We start from the raw sequence: 15,971 nt of genomic DNA on the forward strand, positions 1-15,971 counted from the left end.
TTTTTAAAAAGTTTGTTGTTTTTGTTTGTTTATCTAGAAGCCAGAGGGGCCAGAGCAATTGTGTATTGGGCAGGGCACTTGCCTTTTAGGGCCAAACCAAGTTCAAATTCTGGCACCCAATGTGGTCCTCAGAGCTATAGTTGCAGTAACCCCTAATAGAACTAGGAATAATCCCTGAGTACCTCCATGTGTAGGAGGGAGGGAGGGAGGGAGGGAGGGAGGGAGGAAGGAAGGAAGGAAGGAAGGAAGGAAGGAAGGAAGGAAGGAAGGAAGGAAGGAAGGAAGGAAGGAAGGAAGGAAGGAGGGAGGGAGGGAGGGAGGGAAGGAAGGAGGGAAGGAGGGAGGGAGGGAAGGAAGGAGGGAGGGAAGGAAGGAGGGAGGGAGGGAGGGAGGGAAGGAAGGAGGGAGGGAAGGAAGGAGGGAGGGAGGGAAGGAAGGAAGGAGGGAGGGAGGGAGGGAGGGAAGTGGGGAGGGAGGGAAGGAGAGATGGAAAGAGAGAAGGAGAAAAGGAGGGAGTATATCTCAGGCCATGTTTTCTTTGTTTTTATTTATTTTTGTTATTGTGCCACACCCAGCAATGCTCAGGGATTACTCTTGGATCAGTACTTAGGAATTACTCCTGGTGTTGTACAGGGGACCATATGGGATGCCAGGAATTGAACCTGGGTCAATTAGGTGCAAGGAAAATGCCCTACATGCTGTACTATCAGTACATCTAGTCATGTTTTTTAATCCTCAAAATGGACATCATCTATTTATGGGAAATAATTAAGTAACTCAGTTGGAAAGAATTGATAACTCCTAGATCCATCAATCTTTCTAAGATATTTCTGGTATTAATCACTCCTCTCCTATAATGAATTCAAATATTGGTACCTTTGCCAGTAAGTTACAAGATTCCAGGATACTAACAAATAGCATAAAATTATTCTAATACACAGTAATTTTTGTATATGGTATGTATATTCATGAAGATGCAGTGATGACCGTTATTAAAATCATGGTCCTTTGATAGCTAAGCTGAAACCACCAAATTTTGAAATGTGCCTGCCAAGGAGCCAGGCAGTGGAGGACAAGGGGTTGTAGGGAGGGAGCATGGGAACAGTGATGAAGGGAATTTGATACTGGTTGTGGGATTGATGTTGAAATATTGTACGCCTAAAACTCATCTATCAATTACTTTTTGTAAAACACAGTTCTTTAAATTCTAAAATAAAATAAAGGCACACTCTTTCTCCCACAGGTGATGGTGGCTATGCCAAAGATGCAAAGATGAAAGCCCCTTCCTCCTTAGCGGTGTCACCTGATGGTACCCTCTATGTGGCAGACCTGGGGAATGTTCGAATCCGTACCATTAGCAGGAACCAAGCCCACCTGAATGACATGAACCTTTATGAAATTGCCTCACCTGCTGATCAGGAGCTGTACCAGTTCACGGTCAATGGGACCCATGTGCATACCTTGAACTTGATAACAAGGGACTATGTGTATAACTTTACCTACAATGCTGAAGGAGATTTGGGGGCAATTACCAGCAGCAATGGCAATTCTGTGCACATCCGCAGAGATGCAGGCGGAATGCCCCTTTGGCTTGTGGTACCTGGAGGGCAGGTGTACTGGCTGACCATAAGCAGTAATGGAGTCCTGAAGAGAGTTTCAGCCCAAGGATATAACCTGGCCTTGATGACCTATCCAGGAAATACAGGACTTCTTGCTACCAAAAGTAATGAAAATGGATGGACAACTGTTTATGAGTAAGTTTCTAATTTTCATCATGAGCTCTGTCAAGGTTTTTTTTAATAATATATTTAAACACTGTGATTACAAACATGACTACAGTTGGATTTCAGTCACATAAAGAACACCCTCCTTCACCAGTGCAACATTTCCACCACCAATGCCCCCATCTTCCTCCTCCCAGAACCCCTACCTGTATTTGAGACAGGCATTCTACTTCTCTTGCTCATTAAGACTGTCATGATAGTTGTTACTGTAGTTATTTCCCTAACTGCACCACTACTCTTTGTGGTGAGCTTCAGATTGTGAGCCACACCCCATTGTGTCCTGGAGTGCCGCACCCAGTTACTCCTGGCTATGCACTCAGAAATTGGTCCTGGCTTGGGGACCATATGGAACGCTGGGGCATCGAACCGCGGTCCATTCTAGGTTAGCACGTGCAAAGCAAACACCCTACCACTTGTGCCATCGCTCTGACCCCATCTGTCAGGTTTTTATATGAAATTGTATTATAGTAGGAAAATGTCTTAGCACTTGCTAGATGCCGCCTGCTACTTTCTCCTAACAACCATAATATAAAACATTTTTAAATGGAGTAAATTATGCCCAACTCCTAAGGTTCAGACCCATTTCTCACAGCAGTTTTGCAGGGCATAGTACTAAAAACACAGACTGAATGATTCAAGTGTGGCACTTCAGGACACAGGAATGAAGTAGAAGTCCTTGTACTCAAAAAAATATTGCATAGCTGAGAAACGAGGTAAAATCTCATTTAAATAACAAAACTAGAGAACGATTCTAAGGCAGCGAAGAAGCAGTATGATTTAACAAGTATTTATTGATCCCTGTGGAATTTAATGAATGAATAAATTAATGTGTGCCCGTAACAGTCCAATCCAACTCTGTATAAGTTGCTGCAGGAGCAAGAGAAGTCAGAATATAAGAAGTGGACTCTTGTCAGCAAGTATGAAATGGCAGGTAGGGGAGGCAGCCAACACTAAATCATGAGTATTTACACTCCATTGATTGCCTCTGTGAAATGAGGAGCCAAATACTTCTGTCAGGCATGGACCTCTCTTGCATCCCTGCACGGGACTTAACAATTAGCACATTTTACTCACAGACTTGCTCTAAACTCATTTTTGTAGCTTTTTGTAGCTGGGATTTGACACAAGATGTGTAAACTACTAGAAGATGTCATAATACAGAATATAGATTACTGTGCTTGCCTTTTAAAACATGGCCAAGCTTGTTTGCAAGTCATGGCCTTTAGAAATCTAGTCTGCTAGATTCACAGTAAGAATCGGCCCCCAAAAATGAATGGCTACATTTTCAACCATTTACTTTTTTAAAAAATAATATCTTTCTTTAAGCACCATGATTACAAACATGTTTGCAGTTGGGTTTTAGTCATAAAAAGAATACCTCCCTTCACCAGTGCTCACAGGCAAGTGCAAACACACACACACACACACACACACACACACAAACATGCATGCACGGCATACACACGGGAAGTTGTTCATTCCCAGGAAAGTCTTCTGAGAAAACAAAATTAAAACAATTTGAATAATATTTAAAGAAATGCAGAAGAGCATGGTATCAATTTAGTTTCAATTAGATAAATAGTTTCTATTGTTTCTCTAGTTTTCTCTCATTATTTTTCTCTTTTTTATTTTTTGTTTGTTTTACTTTGGTTTGTTTTAGTTTGGTTTTTGGGCCACACCCGGTGACATGCAGGGGTTACTCCTGGCTCTGAGATCAGAAATCACTCCTGGCTTGGGGGACCATATGAGACACCAGGGGATCGAACCACAGTACATCTTAGGTTAGCCGAGTGTAAGCAAACACCCTACTGCTGCGCCACTGCTCCAGCCCCAATTTTATATCTTTTTCATAGCTCTTAGATATTAATAAGAATAATAAAATAGCGAATCACCAGAACTTTTCCACTATGTGCCAACTGTATAGATAGCTTTTTACAAATATACCTGTTTCATGGACAAGGAAAAAGGAACAAAATGGTGAGCTTATCCTGATTTGCAGTGATATTCAGGATTCAAACTCCAACAGTCTGATTTTGTTGACTACATCTTTTAATATACTATTCTTAAAGAAATTTGCTAATGAGAATTTCTTTTTAACATTTTTCTATGCGATGAAACTATAATTAAACCATTTTGAAAGTTAATAGTTAAGCTACAAGAAATGACTGAAGGGACCGGAGAGAGAGAATGGAGTTAAGGCATTTGCCTTTCATGCAGAAGGTCATTGGTTCGAATCCCGGCATCCCATATGGTCCCCCAAGCCTGCTAGGAGCGATTTCTGACCGTGGAGCCAGGAGTAACCCCTGAGAGCTGCCGGGTGTGACCCCACCCACAAAAAATGAAATGACTGAAGTAGTAGTTTTCAAAACAGCTAGATCAGCCATACATTTATTTATAAAAATCATCACATATGCCCTTTACATACATACAATTTTACTTGTCAGCTTTATGCTAAACAAAATAGAAAAAATGAGAGTAACCAGTCTAGTCATTCATTTATTTTTTTCAACAAAAATTTATAAGCACCTATTATATACCAGGGAATGTTTTGATGCAGGAGGTATGACTACGAACAAGATTTTTTTTTAAATTCTGGTAGAAACATATGAATTTTTCAGTGTGTGATGTAGGAAAATAAATTAGAGTTAGGGTTATCATCAATAGTGTAAGTGAGAAATATTTCTTTTGACTTTAGGGTTAGCAGTTCAGGAAGGCCTTAAGGATCCAATATTTGAATAAATATAAGTAGAATGTGAGAGGGTGAGTTATGTACCATATTTTTTGTATCATAAGATGCATTTTTCCCTCCCAAGAGTGCGTCTTATGGAGCGAATGTCTCCTGGAGCTGAAGCCTGAGTGCAAGGAAGGGGAGCATCTAAAAACTATGTGCATCTTATGGTCAGGTGCATGTTATAGAATAAAAAGTACTGTAGATATCTGAGGTTTGGGGCAAGGAAGAGAAAGAGAAGAGAATATTCTCAAATATTGAGTAGCAACTACAAAGACCCATCAATAGGAGCAAACCTAACATATTTAAGGAAAAGTCAGGCCACCATAGTAACTAGTTCGAAATTTGAGTGTGAATAGTGGAAATCAATGAAGAGTAAATGGAATCCATTAAATAACCTATTTTGTATAGGACCTTATTGACCCCTGTAAGGACTGATTTGTGTTCTGAATAAGAGGTAGAACCACTGGAGAGTTTTGAATAAGTTTTTAATAATCATTATATTGAAAAGAGGCTATATATGGAATTGGTTAACATAATTGTAAGGTTGGAGAAGGGGGTTGAAATAATCCAGGAAAACACTGATGATTTAGACCAACAATGAAGATGGCACAAAGTACTAGCTATCAGGACTTTCACACTGGATCTGGGAAATGGGGGGGTTCTAAATGTCATAAATAATTTCAAAGTTTTGAATCCAAGCACCTTAAAATTAAGCTTTCAATTTAACAGATGGGAAAAATACTTGAGGAATACTGTCATGCAGAAACAATGATTATATAAGCAAAGTCAATCCAAATACTTTGAAACATCTCTATGCTTTTTAGAATCTCAGAATAAATAGGAGACTAAAAGATATCATGGGATCTAAAATAAGACACCTTCTAGTAGGTGAAAGGTTACTTTCCAGGTAGCAATAAAAAAACAGAATTGTCAAGTGTTTCATCAGTTCTTCAGAGAACTCAACACTTTTTTGTGGGGAATGGAAGTCCACAACTGGTGATACCCAGGGGTTACTCCCAGATCTATACTCAGAAATTACTCCTGGTAATGCTCAGGGTAATTCCTAACAGTCCATGCCTTTGTGCTGTATACACTGGATAAGATTACAAGTGGGCAGACTGAATTGTTACCTGAGGTCATGCTGAAGAGAAGTATCATGGGTGTGGGGAGCGTAAGCAGAAGGCAGAGAGGCTATTAGGGAAGATTATCAACACTTCTTAGGACATCTGTCTAAGCTCAGCTTGTCCTCTCTGAACCATCATAAATGATGCCATCTGTTCCCTAGTCTCACTGACTTTCACCCCTCCCTTTTGTCCACCTCATCCCTCCCATTTTTATCAGCAATATCCCATTTCACACATTCAAAATATATGAAAAGAGAATAGACTTGTCAGACTCCAAAATTTCAGAGTTGAATGAAACAATGTGCCCTCCCTCCAAAAAAATCAGTTTCCATCCTAGTAAGCAAATTAGTCCCAGGGATGTCACCAGACACATAATGAAGGCAAGTAGGCACCACCTTCTCCTGCGTACACTGAAACTACAAACCTTCCTTTCCTGCCCTCACAGTAATTCTGTGGACCCTCTAGCTCCTTTTCAAGAATCATTGGCACCAAACAACTGCTTGAAGTATATTGTTCTCCTCACTGAAAATTTTTCAGGTGCCATAGCAATAGTACAGTGGGTAGGGCGTTTGCATACAGCTGACCTGGATTTGATCCCTGATATCCCATATACTCCCTTGAGCATGGTCAGGAGTAATCAGTGAGCACTACTGGATGTGTCCCAAAAATAAAAACAAAAGCTCACTGAAAAGTTTTCTATGCCTTTCTTGCTCTATTGTCTACAGACTATAGACTTGACTTCAGAGTTTGGCAACCCAAGTCCTCCCTGCTCTTTCTCCAACATGCCTTTCCAGCCAGATCTGCCACTACCTCTAGATAAATATTGTGCTTCAAAAACCCTGTTTTCTCAATGAACACCATTTACCTATGTATTTTTAGTCATATACTTTCTTCAAAGTGCCATCCTCAACTTGATTTCTTTCAACCTTACCAAGGAATGGATTTTCCCCTACCTCTCAGGATTCAATATCTCTTATATCCTTCCTCCTCCTGTTCCTCCCAGCCCAGCTAGAAATGACTTCTGCCTGCCTGCTTTGAGCTTCTAGATCTCTTTGTTTACAGAAGTATGTGGCAGAAACCTAGCCAATGGAGTGAGTTGTGTACCTATCTTGTCTGCCCCTCTAGACTTTGAATTTTATTTAGCGTTGCATTCCTAGTACTTATAAAAAGACTGATATTTACTGAAAGAATGACAAATAAAGAAAGAAGGGTACTATGGACTTGAAACTGAATCATGGGAAGCCAAACAAAGTTATTGAAAGGGAAAGGGGAATCCAGAATTTCCAAAAGATTAATAATTGGGTTGGTCAAGTCTCTGACATAAGAGTGTGAAAAGGAGCTCTTCTTAAAGTGGGTTTTAAGGGTTAGGGCTCTGGTTCAGTGATTGATTGGCTGCCTTGAATGTATAGGGCCCTGGGTTTGATTTTCAGCACCTATAAAATGAAGTTTTCTTTGTAACCATCAATATTTTCCTAAAACAAAGATAGAGAAGGTTTTCATTTTTACTCTGCACACTTCATCTGATCCTTAAATTATCTTTAAGGAACATGGTGTGCTATCCCTTGTGAGAAAATATAAGACCAAATATATTTAATTAAATCATTTCTTAATGTTCCTCTTTCTTCTTTTGGATCTGGCTACTGAAGTTCTATCTTGAACTTCCTATTCTAATTCTCTCATAGTTGTTTTTTTCTTTTCTAAACATCTTTATTTAAGCACCAGGATTACACATGGTAGGTTTTCTGGTTGGGTTTTAGTTATAAAAGGGAACACCCCCCCTTCACCAGAGCAACATTCCCACCACCAATGCCCCCAATTCCCTCCTCCCCCACACTAGCATGTATTCGAGACAGGCATTCTGTTTCACTCACTGTCATTGTCATGATAGTTGTCAGTGTAGTTATTTCTCTAACTTAACTCACCAGACATACAATGTATCAGGGCCAGCCCCATCACTAGCATCATGGTCCCTCCACCAATATTCCTATAGTGTATCCACTACCATTACCGCTACCCCTCCAGCCTGCCAGAATAACAAGCCCGTTTTCAGTACTTAATTGATGATTGTTAAAGTATGAGTCTCATGATTTTGTTGCTTTTACTTGGATTTGTATATTTGCATTATAGTTTTATGTCAAAAATTAAAAAATACATACTCAGGAATTTGTGACTATCCTCTTCCCAGCTAAACTGTATGCTTCCCCGGGACAAAAATGGATTTCAATTTCCATTGCAACTATTTTCATTGCTCCTCAGCAATGTGTTTATGGGTAAACACCTAGTGAAACTCTATAGAAAAAGAACAGAAAGGAACAATATGATGGTGAATCTCCTCTTCCCAAATTCACTTCTGGTGATAATAAAGACAATGTCTTTATTAAATGTGCCTGATGCCACATTTCACCAGACAAAAATGTGTGGGCCTGATTAACTGAGTATTATGGGGAAGGAGCATGTTGGTATCATGTTTAGTACTGAGGTACCTGTCATAGCATATTGGATTGTACTTTTTGTACCAAAGGATGCAGTTCCCAGAGGGAAACAGGTAGCCTAAGAGATTTTGATTAAACTTCTTTCTTTGCTGTTTATTCTCAAAGTATATTGCTATCTAATTGGATGGGGGGAAATCTCAATCAAACTTTATGAAACAGAAAGCTCTTCTTATGTCTTTGGAGGCTTCTTGTGAGGGTGGGCTGTGAACTCATATCAGCCCGTGTTTAGGGTCCTGACTCTGCTAAGGTATCACTCCTGGCAGTTCTGGGGGAACTATATACAATGGCCTTTCAGCCCTCTGCAAAGTTAAGCACCTTACCTCCTGTACTGTTTCTCAGGCTCAGCTCTATTTTTTACCCAGGTTTGGAAAATATTTCCACTGTTGTGGTAATTACTCACTGATGAGTCCATGTTTCTGTTTCTCTTTCTTTAGAAATGGCACTGAAATGAGAGGTGGACCTATTTGTTTTGAACTAGGGCCACAATATGAAGGGATAAAAGGCACCATACAGCAGATGCTATAAAATGTGATGGTTTTGACTGTGATTAGCAGAATTGGAATGACTAAATGTGTTGGTAATATAGGGCATTTTTAATGATAAAGTTAAAGTCAAACATGCACTTTCAAATAAGGATGAGTAAAGAGTCACAAAAAGGAGAAATAGGAGTGTGTATCTAGCCAGGAGCTGGGCAGGACTATACGAAATGCTGCCTAATCTCTACACCATTACCTCTCTTACCAGAAAAGATCCAGGCAGTAGTCTTTCAGCTAAATCTATTGAGGTAATTGCAGTCTTGTCCGTGCATACTTAGCTTTGCTCCCCAAATGTATTCCTGTCAGTTTGAGGAGTAGTGATGTGAATAGAATATGCATTTGAGAATTTATTTTTCAAGTATCATCTCAGATAATGAACAAGAACTGAGTTTAAAGGTGATGGGAGTGGTTTGGGGACACATTTAGGGAATTCTTTTTATCCACAGGACCCTGCTAATGTGCATTTGGATATTTGACTCAGCCTGCTCTTATGGAGGAATGACCCAGTTGACATCTTATTTTGCCATCATGTCCTGTAGAATGAACACAACCTTGCTATATCCCTCATCTGGATATAAAACTTGTCTCAAACAAGAAAGAGGAGGTCCAGGAAAAGAAGGAAACTGCCTTCTTTCCTTTACTTCCTGTGGTAAATTCACAGAACCCTGCATGCTAGCATTTTTGTTTGGAGTTCCTGAAAGAGGATTGAAAGCAGCCTGCCTGATGACTGAGAAAAACCCTTAGAAATCAGGAAGTGAAGGGGCCAGAATGATAGTACAGTGGCTAGGGCATCTACCTTGCATGCACCCAAAAAACCTGATTTTGATAACCAGCATCTCATATGAACCTCTGAGCCCATTAGGAGTGATTTCTAAGTGTAGAGCCAGGACTATCCCCTGAGCACCACCGAATGTGGGCTAAAATAAAAACGTCAAGAAAGGAAGTCATTAAGATAAAGTTCTAGAACCCTGCATAAAAATGAAGTTGTTGGTTCCACTTTTGGAAACCCTCTCCCTCGTGAAGTAGGTAAGTAGCAGTTTCCTGCTGTCTGCTGTCTGGGAACTCCTCCCTACAGAGATTAGCAGGTGTCTTAGGAAAATCAAGACTAGAAATTGTTTTCTTCTTCTGAAAGAAAGCCAAGTAAAAAAAAAAAAAACTGGGCTGTGCTGGGAATTCAGGCCCTCCCATTCTCCTCTCTCATCAGAAGCCTGCTTCTTACAACCCTCTAGTCCCTAGAGCAAGCCATTGGCAAAGGAGCTGAACAGGAAGAAGGGTTTTGCCATTGACTCCAGGCACAAACAACACCCTTCGGCCTTTTCTTGATAATGAGATTTTCCTGTATCATAACAACACATCCCAAACCATTTTGACTGAGATGTATTTAAATAAAGCATGTATGTAGTTAAACTAGGGCTTGACACATGTACAATGTCAGATCACTGATTTGATTATTTGCATTGTGTTTCAACTGCTAAGTGCAGGGGTGCATATTCAAATGCTCTTGTACACACAGAATTGAACTTGAGGTGGCACTGTGCAAAGCCTCAGGTTTAGTTCTTTCCTATGTTCTATCGTCCAGCTTCTTCTCCCATGCCTACAAAAGGCTGGTCTAGGTTTTAAAATTTGAGCAACTATCCAGACTGAGTCCGTTAAAACCAAATGGCTTAACACGGAATCATTATGCCATTTTGCATAATTGTTAGCATGTAAGGCAGTACATCCAGACTCTGCCATTGTGTCCTGGCTATATCCTACTCACTTTTGGTAAAAAGAATATAATTGTTTAGCATTTTAAAAGCAAATAAAAGTGCTTAAATATTTTGTAATTTGCAACTTGAAAAGAAAACAGTAATGGGTTTCCAAGTGCATGTCTTTACTTTTAATGAAGTGTTTATTTTTCATGGTTCTATTGGCAATAAAAGAACAGCTCCACATCAAAAGCCTTCAGGGAAGCAGTTTTCATTTGGAGGACAGTGAGATTGCCAACAATTTTGATTTTTTTTCTAAAAAAAAGTAAACTTGCTAGACTATATTTCTAGATCTATGTTATTGCCTTTTACCCCAGGTAATTATTTTTGTCTCTCACTCATATAGGCAAATTGCAACACATTGTGTATTATATTCTAAAAGATGAAAAAAAAATTAAGTGACATTGAAATCAAGGGGCTCCAGAATGTTTTAATGAACATGTTTCCATTATCCTCTGTGCTTGTTCATTTTGTTGGAAGAATGATTCATTCATTTCAAATTTGGCAACTTAAACAGCAGCAAATATAATTTTCCAAGCACAATACAAAGTCAGTTTATTGGCCTTCTCAGCCTTAATTTTTTTTTTTTGGGGGGGGGGGGGCACTTGTGCCTCTCTTTTCTTTGCCAACACCACCCTCTGCTGGTTATGGATATCCAGTGCAGGCAATGGAATCAACCCAATTTGCAATGGGAGGCCTCCCTGCAACATTGCACACACAGCAGGACATGATTCATAAATCAGTTTTCCACCCTGGTGATTCATTACCAGATATATTTTTCTATAAACCAGCAGAGCTCAAGGAAGTCATCAAGAATTCAGAAGCTGCAAAAATACCTTCGTTTGATTAATCATCTCTCTGACCTTTTCCTTCTTATTGAACAAGGTTAATAATACTTGTTATCACTCAATGTTAAACCATATTAGCTGCCAAGTGACTTTTATTTAGTAAAGGCCTGTTATCACTGCCAAGAATCTTCAACAACTGGATTGGTTCTATTCCTCAGGTATGACCCCGAGGGGCATCTGACCAACGCAACATTTCCCACTGGAGAAGTTAGTAGTTTCCACAGTGACCTAGAGAAGCTGACCAAAGTGGAGCTTGATACTTCCAACCGTGAAAATGTCCTTATGTCAACCAACTTGACTGCAACAAGTACCATATATATTTTAAAACAAGGTAAGACTAGCTCCAGCTTCACCTGAGTGATAACACCTATCTGAGCTTCTTTTGTCATATATTAGCACAACATAACTAAATAAAATTTATCTTGGGCTTATAAGATGGATTCTTCTCATGTTTTCCAGGTATGACTGAAATCAAAACATACCTTCTTCAAATTTGCATAGTAACATTGCAGACCATCTCTGGGTGTCAGGAGCCATGCCATGTTTATTCCTCCATCAAATCATTTCCCAATACTCAGCTGTTGCTGAAGTGAGTTTAGGTGCTGATAGGCTCCTTCCTATTAAAGACATGGAAGTTATGGCCCATCTACTGACGTGGGTGAAATAAAAAGTGATGAATTAGGATCCATACTGAGCAAGAGTTTAAATGAAAGGAGAAAATTAAAAACTTACTTATTCTAGGGCTGGGGAGATAAGTCAAGGAACTGGAATGGATGCCTGGCATGCACAAGGCCCTAGGATTGGTTACCAAAACCTAAGGCCCTCTCTAAAAGTTCATTCTATTGAAGCAGATGAAATTCAGGGAAATGTAAAGGAAAATAAGGATGGAGGGAACAGAGAAGAGGAGAGAAAGAACAGAAAAAGGAGAAAGGAGCTAGAAATATGGAAGGTAAGAAGATAAATTTCATATGGAAGGAATTTCTTTGAAACTATAAGGAAATAGAGACTAAGAAATCGTTTTCTCCAAGTCTAATCGTTAAGAACACATTTTGTTCTCAGGTTGTAGGTCGCGGCATTGATCTGCCTACCATTCAGATTTACCTGAAAAGAAGCACTGACAACATTTGTCTGGGTTATTTATTGTTTTGTAGGGTCCAGCAACTTAGTTGTATCCCCAAGCTGTATGGATGCCATGTTGAACTTCATCCCCTTATTTAGCTTCTAGCCTAGCAAGCTGAAGAAGCAATCCAAAAAGTCAGAAAGGAAGTTGATGAGGGAATTCTTGTAAAATGAAAAAAAATACCAGCCTGCAGTAACTGACAGAAATCTTTTATCCAAGATGCTAGATATGCCAGCTGTGAAAATAACAAGACCCAAATGGACAGAGAGCCAGTCTGCCTGTCAAAGTTGGTGTCTTTTCCAGAAGGCAGCTAAGTCCAGCTGCTCCTGCCTTCCCAGATTGACCATCCAAACAGGTCTCTCCTCTGTCTCCTGTATTTTGCTTTCTTCCTAAATTTGTCTTACTTGTGTTTCTCTGCCTACAGAAAATACCCAAAGTACCTATCGGGTGAGTCCAGATGGCTCGCTTCGTGTCACTTTCGCCAGTGGGATGGAGATCAACCTCAGCTCAGAGCCCCACATTCTGGCTGGGGCAGTTAACCCCACCCTGGGCAAATGCAACATCTCCCTGCCTGGAGAGCACAATGCCAACCTAATAGAGTGGAGGCAGCGAAAAGAGCAAAACAAAGGCAACATTTCAGCTTTTGAAAGGAGACTGAGGGTAAGACTTGAGCTTTGCATTTTTGAAAGCTGTGGTGCCTCCCAAATCCGAAGTCCTCCTTTTACAAAGCCTTTTTAGGTGACTGACTAGCAGCTTATATGATAAACTAATTCAAGAGAGGGTGCTAATGGCTGATAATGGTTCCGTATCCTTAAATGAACATTCTAATAAGAGCTTTTCTTTGTCATTAGCCAGCTAAAGTGCTCTAATAGTAGCAATTTCAGGCACCAAGAATGTCTGGATAAAGAAATGTGTTTAGTCAGGGGGCTCCACCATCCATGAGAGCTTGGCCCAGAGTTGGTAAATAGGTCCACCAGGTTGAACCCAACTTCCTGCTTTTGGGTAATTAATTCTTTTTTTGGACAGATATTAAGCATCATATTTTTTAAAAAGATAAAGACACAAATCATTGAATAGGCAAATTTCTGCATATAAGCTAATGGCTGGTATCAAATTTGAACTAGACTTTCTCAGTCTGGAGGAAAGTTTCAAGTTTTCATGTTCTTACCAAATACAGAGAGCCCTCCATTAAAATGGCTTTTCATCTCCCACAAAGCCTACATTCCCCCTTGACTTTCTGTTTCCCTGTCCCTTCTTAAACATTAACTGGTGTTAGGATGATGCAACCAAGTCTCCAAATATAGTAATGTTCGATATCAGCCCCGAGCAACTGCCAGCCTGAGGGAAGCAATCATTCACTGTTGAGGCCAGCCATGCTTGAAGCACCCTTGTTGTCGTCCCTGTAATACCTGGAATACTTGCATTTTCTTTCTTAGTAGGCAGAACTGGTCAACTTTAGGTTGTGGAAATGCAAGGACAATCACAGCCACCCCGTTCCATAAAGGAAGAGTACTGCAACTTGAAAAAGACAAAAATAATTGTGTTCACTTTTAAGGCTGTTCTATTGGGGATGCATGGACCCAGATTTCAGTTGGCAGGCTTTGTAATTGCCAGTAGATCATCTCTATGCAGGCACCAATTTGTAAGTTTTGATTCCATTGTCCAGTCTCCAGCAAAAAGTTTACAAGCTCTACCCCTTGATCGAGAAGCAACCACAGTCACAGTCTAAGTACCCAGGGTTCCTTATGTGAATAGCAATGAGAGTTTCTGGAACTCCCTAAAAATGGGATATCCCAGATAAATCTCCATGTGGGAAAGTTAGATGAAATGGCCTTGGAACTCAGTTTCCTTCATCTGTGAAATGAAGATGTTGTAGAAGTTAAAAGGAGCAATAATCTTGCAGCTCTACGAAAAAAAATTATGCAATTTGCTTCAGCATAGATGGAACTAGAGGATACCATGCTGAGTGAAGTCAGTCATCTTACTCATATGTATGTGGGAATTAATCAAAGATATACACAGCAAGGTAGCACAAGATAGCCACAAAGACATCACAATGAGAAATAATCTACAAATCTGAGTTGGTATGGAGGAAATTTAAAGGGGGAATTGGATCCTGGTGGAGAGAAGGAAGTTCACTGGTGATGGGTATAACTATTGAGATATGTACAAGAGAAGCCATCATTAACAATATTGTAAACAACAGTACTTCAAACAATAGTATTATTAAAATAGTAAATTTTTTGTTTTGGTCACATCTGTGCTCAGAGTGCACTACTGGCTCTGTGCTCAGTAATCACTCCTGGTGGTTCTTGGGAGATCATATGGGATGGCAGGGACCAAATTCAGGTCTGACATGTACAAGGCAAGTACCTTACCTACTGCATTAGCATTACAGGCCCTGATTAATTTTTTAAAAGAAAGAATAATCTGTATGTTGCTTCACAAGAACTCAATGAAGAAAAGTGTCTGAAGAGTTTCTTTTTTAATTAATATTTTTATTTAAATATCTTGATTACAAACATAATTGTGGTTGGGATTCAATCATGTAAAAAACACCCCCCTTCGCCAGTGCAACATTCCCATCACCAATGTACAAATCTCCCTCCTCTCCAATTGCGTTCCACAATTTACAACTTCAACAAAACATTCTGAATCACATCATATACTATGTGACTTTCAGATTTTCTTTTTCATTTGTTTGTTTGGGGGCCACAACCAGCGGCACACAGGGGTTGCTCCTGGTTCTGCACTTAGAAATTGAGTGGGGGTGGGGGCTGATATTAAAAAAAAGAGTAAGAAGAACAAGGAGGAGGAGGAGAAGGAGGAGGAGGAAGAGGAAGAAGAAGAAGAAGAACAACAACAACAACAACAACAACAAGAACAAGAAGAACAAGAAGAACAAGAACAAGAACAAGAAGAACAAGAACAAGAAGAACAAGAACAAGAAGAAAGAGAAATTGCTCCTGGCAGGCTCAGGAGACCATATGGGATGCCAGGGATCGAACCCAGGTCCGTCCCAGGTCGGCAGCGTGCTAGAAAAATGCCCTAATGCTGTGCTGTCACTCCGGCCAAATGACTTTCAGATTTTCTACTTCCTATGATAACCTACCCTGTTTTCTCCCTCATATGCACAGGTAAGTGAAAGAGTATAGATTGTAATTTTACCCTTGTCCCAAATTGTTGTTTCCGTTGAGAAAACGTTTGGGGGATCTGTAGTGTTAAGGAGTAAAGTGTTATTTCCTTAATACTATTAATAAATGACCTTGTTTCCTAACCTGTGGTAAATTGAGCAGATTTGTGACAAGTCTTACAAAGGCAACAAATTCAGAACCATCTCGACTGTGTAGCTTCTGAGCGACTTCCGAAATCCTGGGACTGGACAGTGGGGCCCCTCAGTACTTTAAGAGTGTTCATTTTAGGTGTTAACCTAGAAATCTCTGAACAGTAACATTCCTTTACACCTGTGTACTGCCTCAGTATTAAAAACATGCTTTCATCGCCAGAATTTCATTTGATCACCACAGCCATCAATTGTCATTATTCCCAATTTACGGATAAGGAGACTAAGACCCAGAGAGGTTAAGT

The 15,971-nt window shown here is 39.9% G+C and overlaps 1 protein-coding gene across 1 annotated transcript in view; it reads left to right on the plus strand.

The window, feature by feature from the left end:
* The window catches only part of TENM1 (teneurin transmembrane protein 1), an 817,501-nt gene that overhangs the window by 777,762 nt on the left and 23,768 nt on the right, over positions 1-15,971 (plus strand). The window contains exons 26-28 of the mRNA XM_049767088.1: positions 1,244-1,754; positions 11,422-11,594; positions 12,808-13,043. Coding sequence (XP_049623045.1) covers positions 1,244-1,754; positions 11,422-11,594; positions 12,808-13,043 — 920 coding nt within the window. The remainder of the gene's footprint in view (positions 1-1,243; positions 1,755-11,421; positions 11,595-12,807; positions 13,044-15,971) is intronic.

The sequence above is a fragment of the Suncus etruscus genome, chromosome X (genome assembly GCF_024139225.1).
Source record: "Suncus etruscus isolate mSunEtr1 chromosome X, mSunEtr1.pri.cur, whole genome shotgun sequence".
Classification (NCBI taxonomy): domain Eukaryota; kingdom Metazoa; phylum Chordata; class Mammalia; order Eulipotyphla; family Soricidae; genus Suncus; species Suncus etruscus.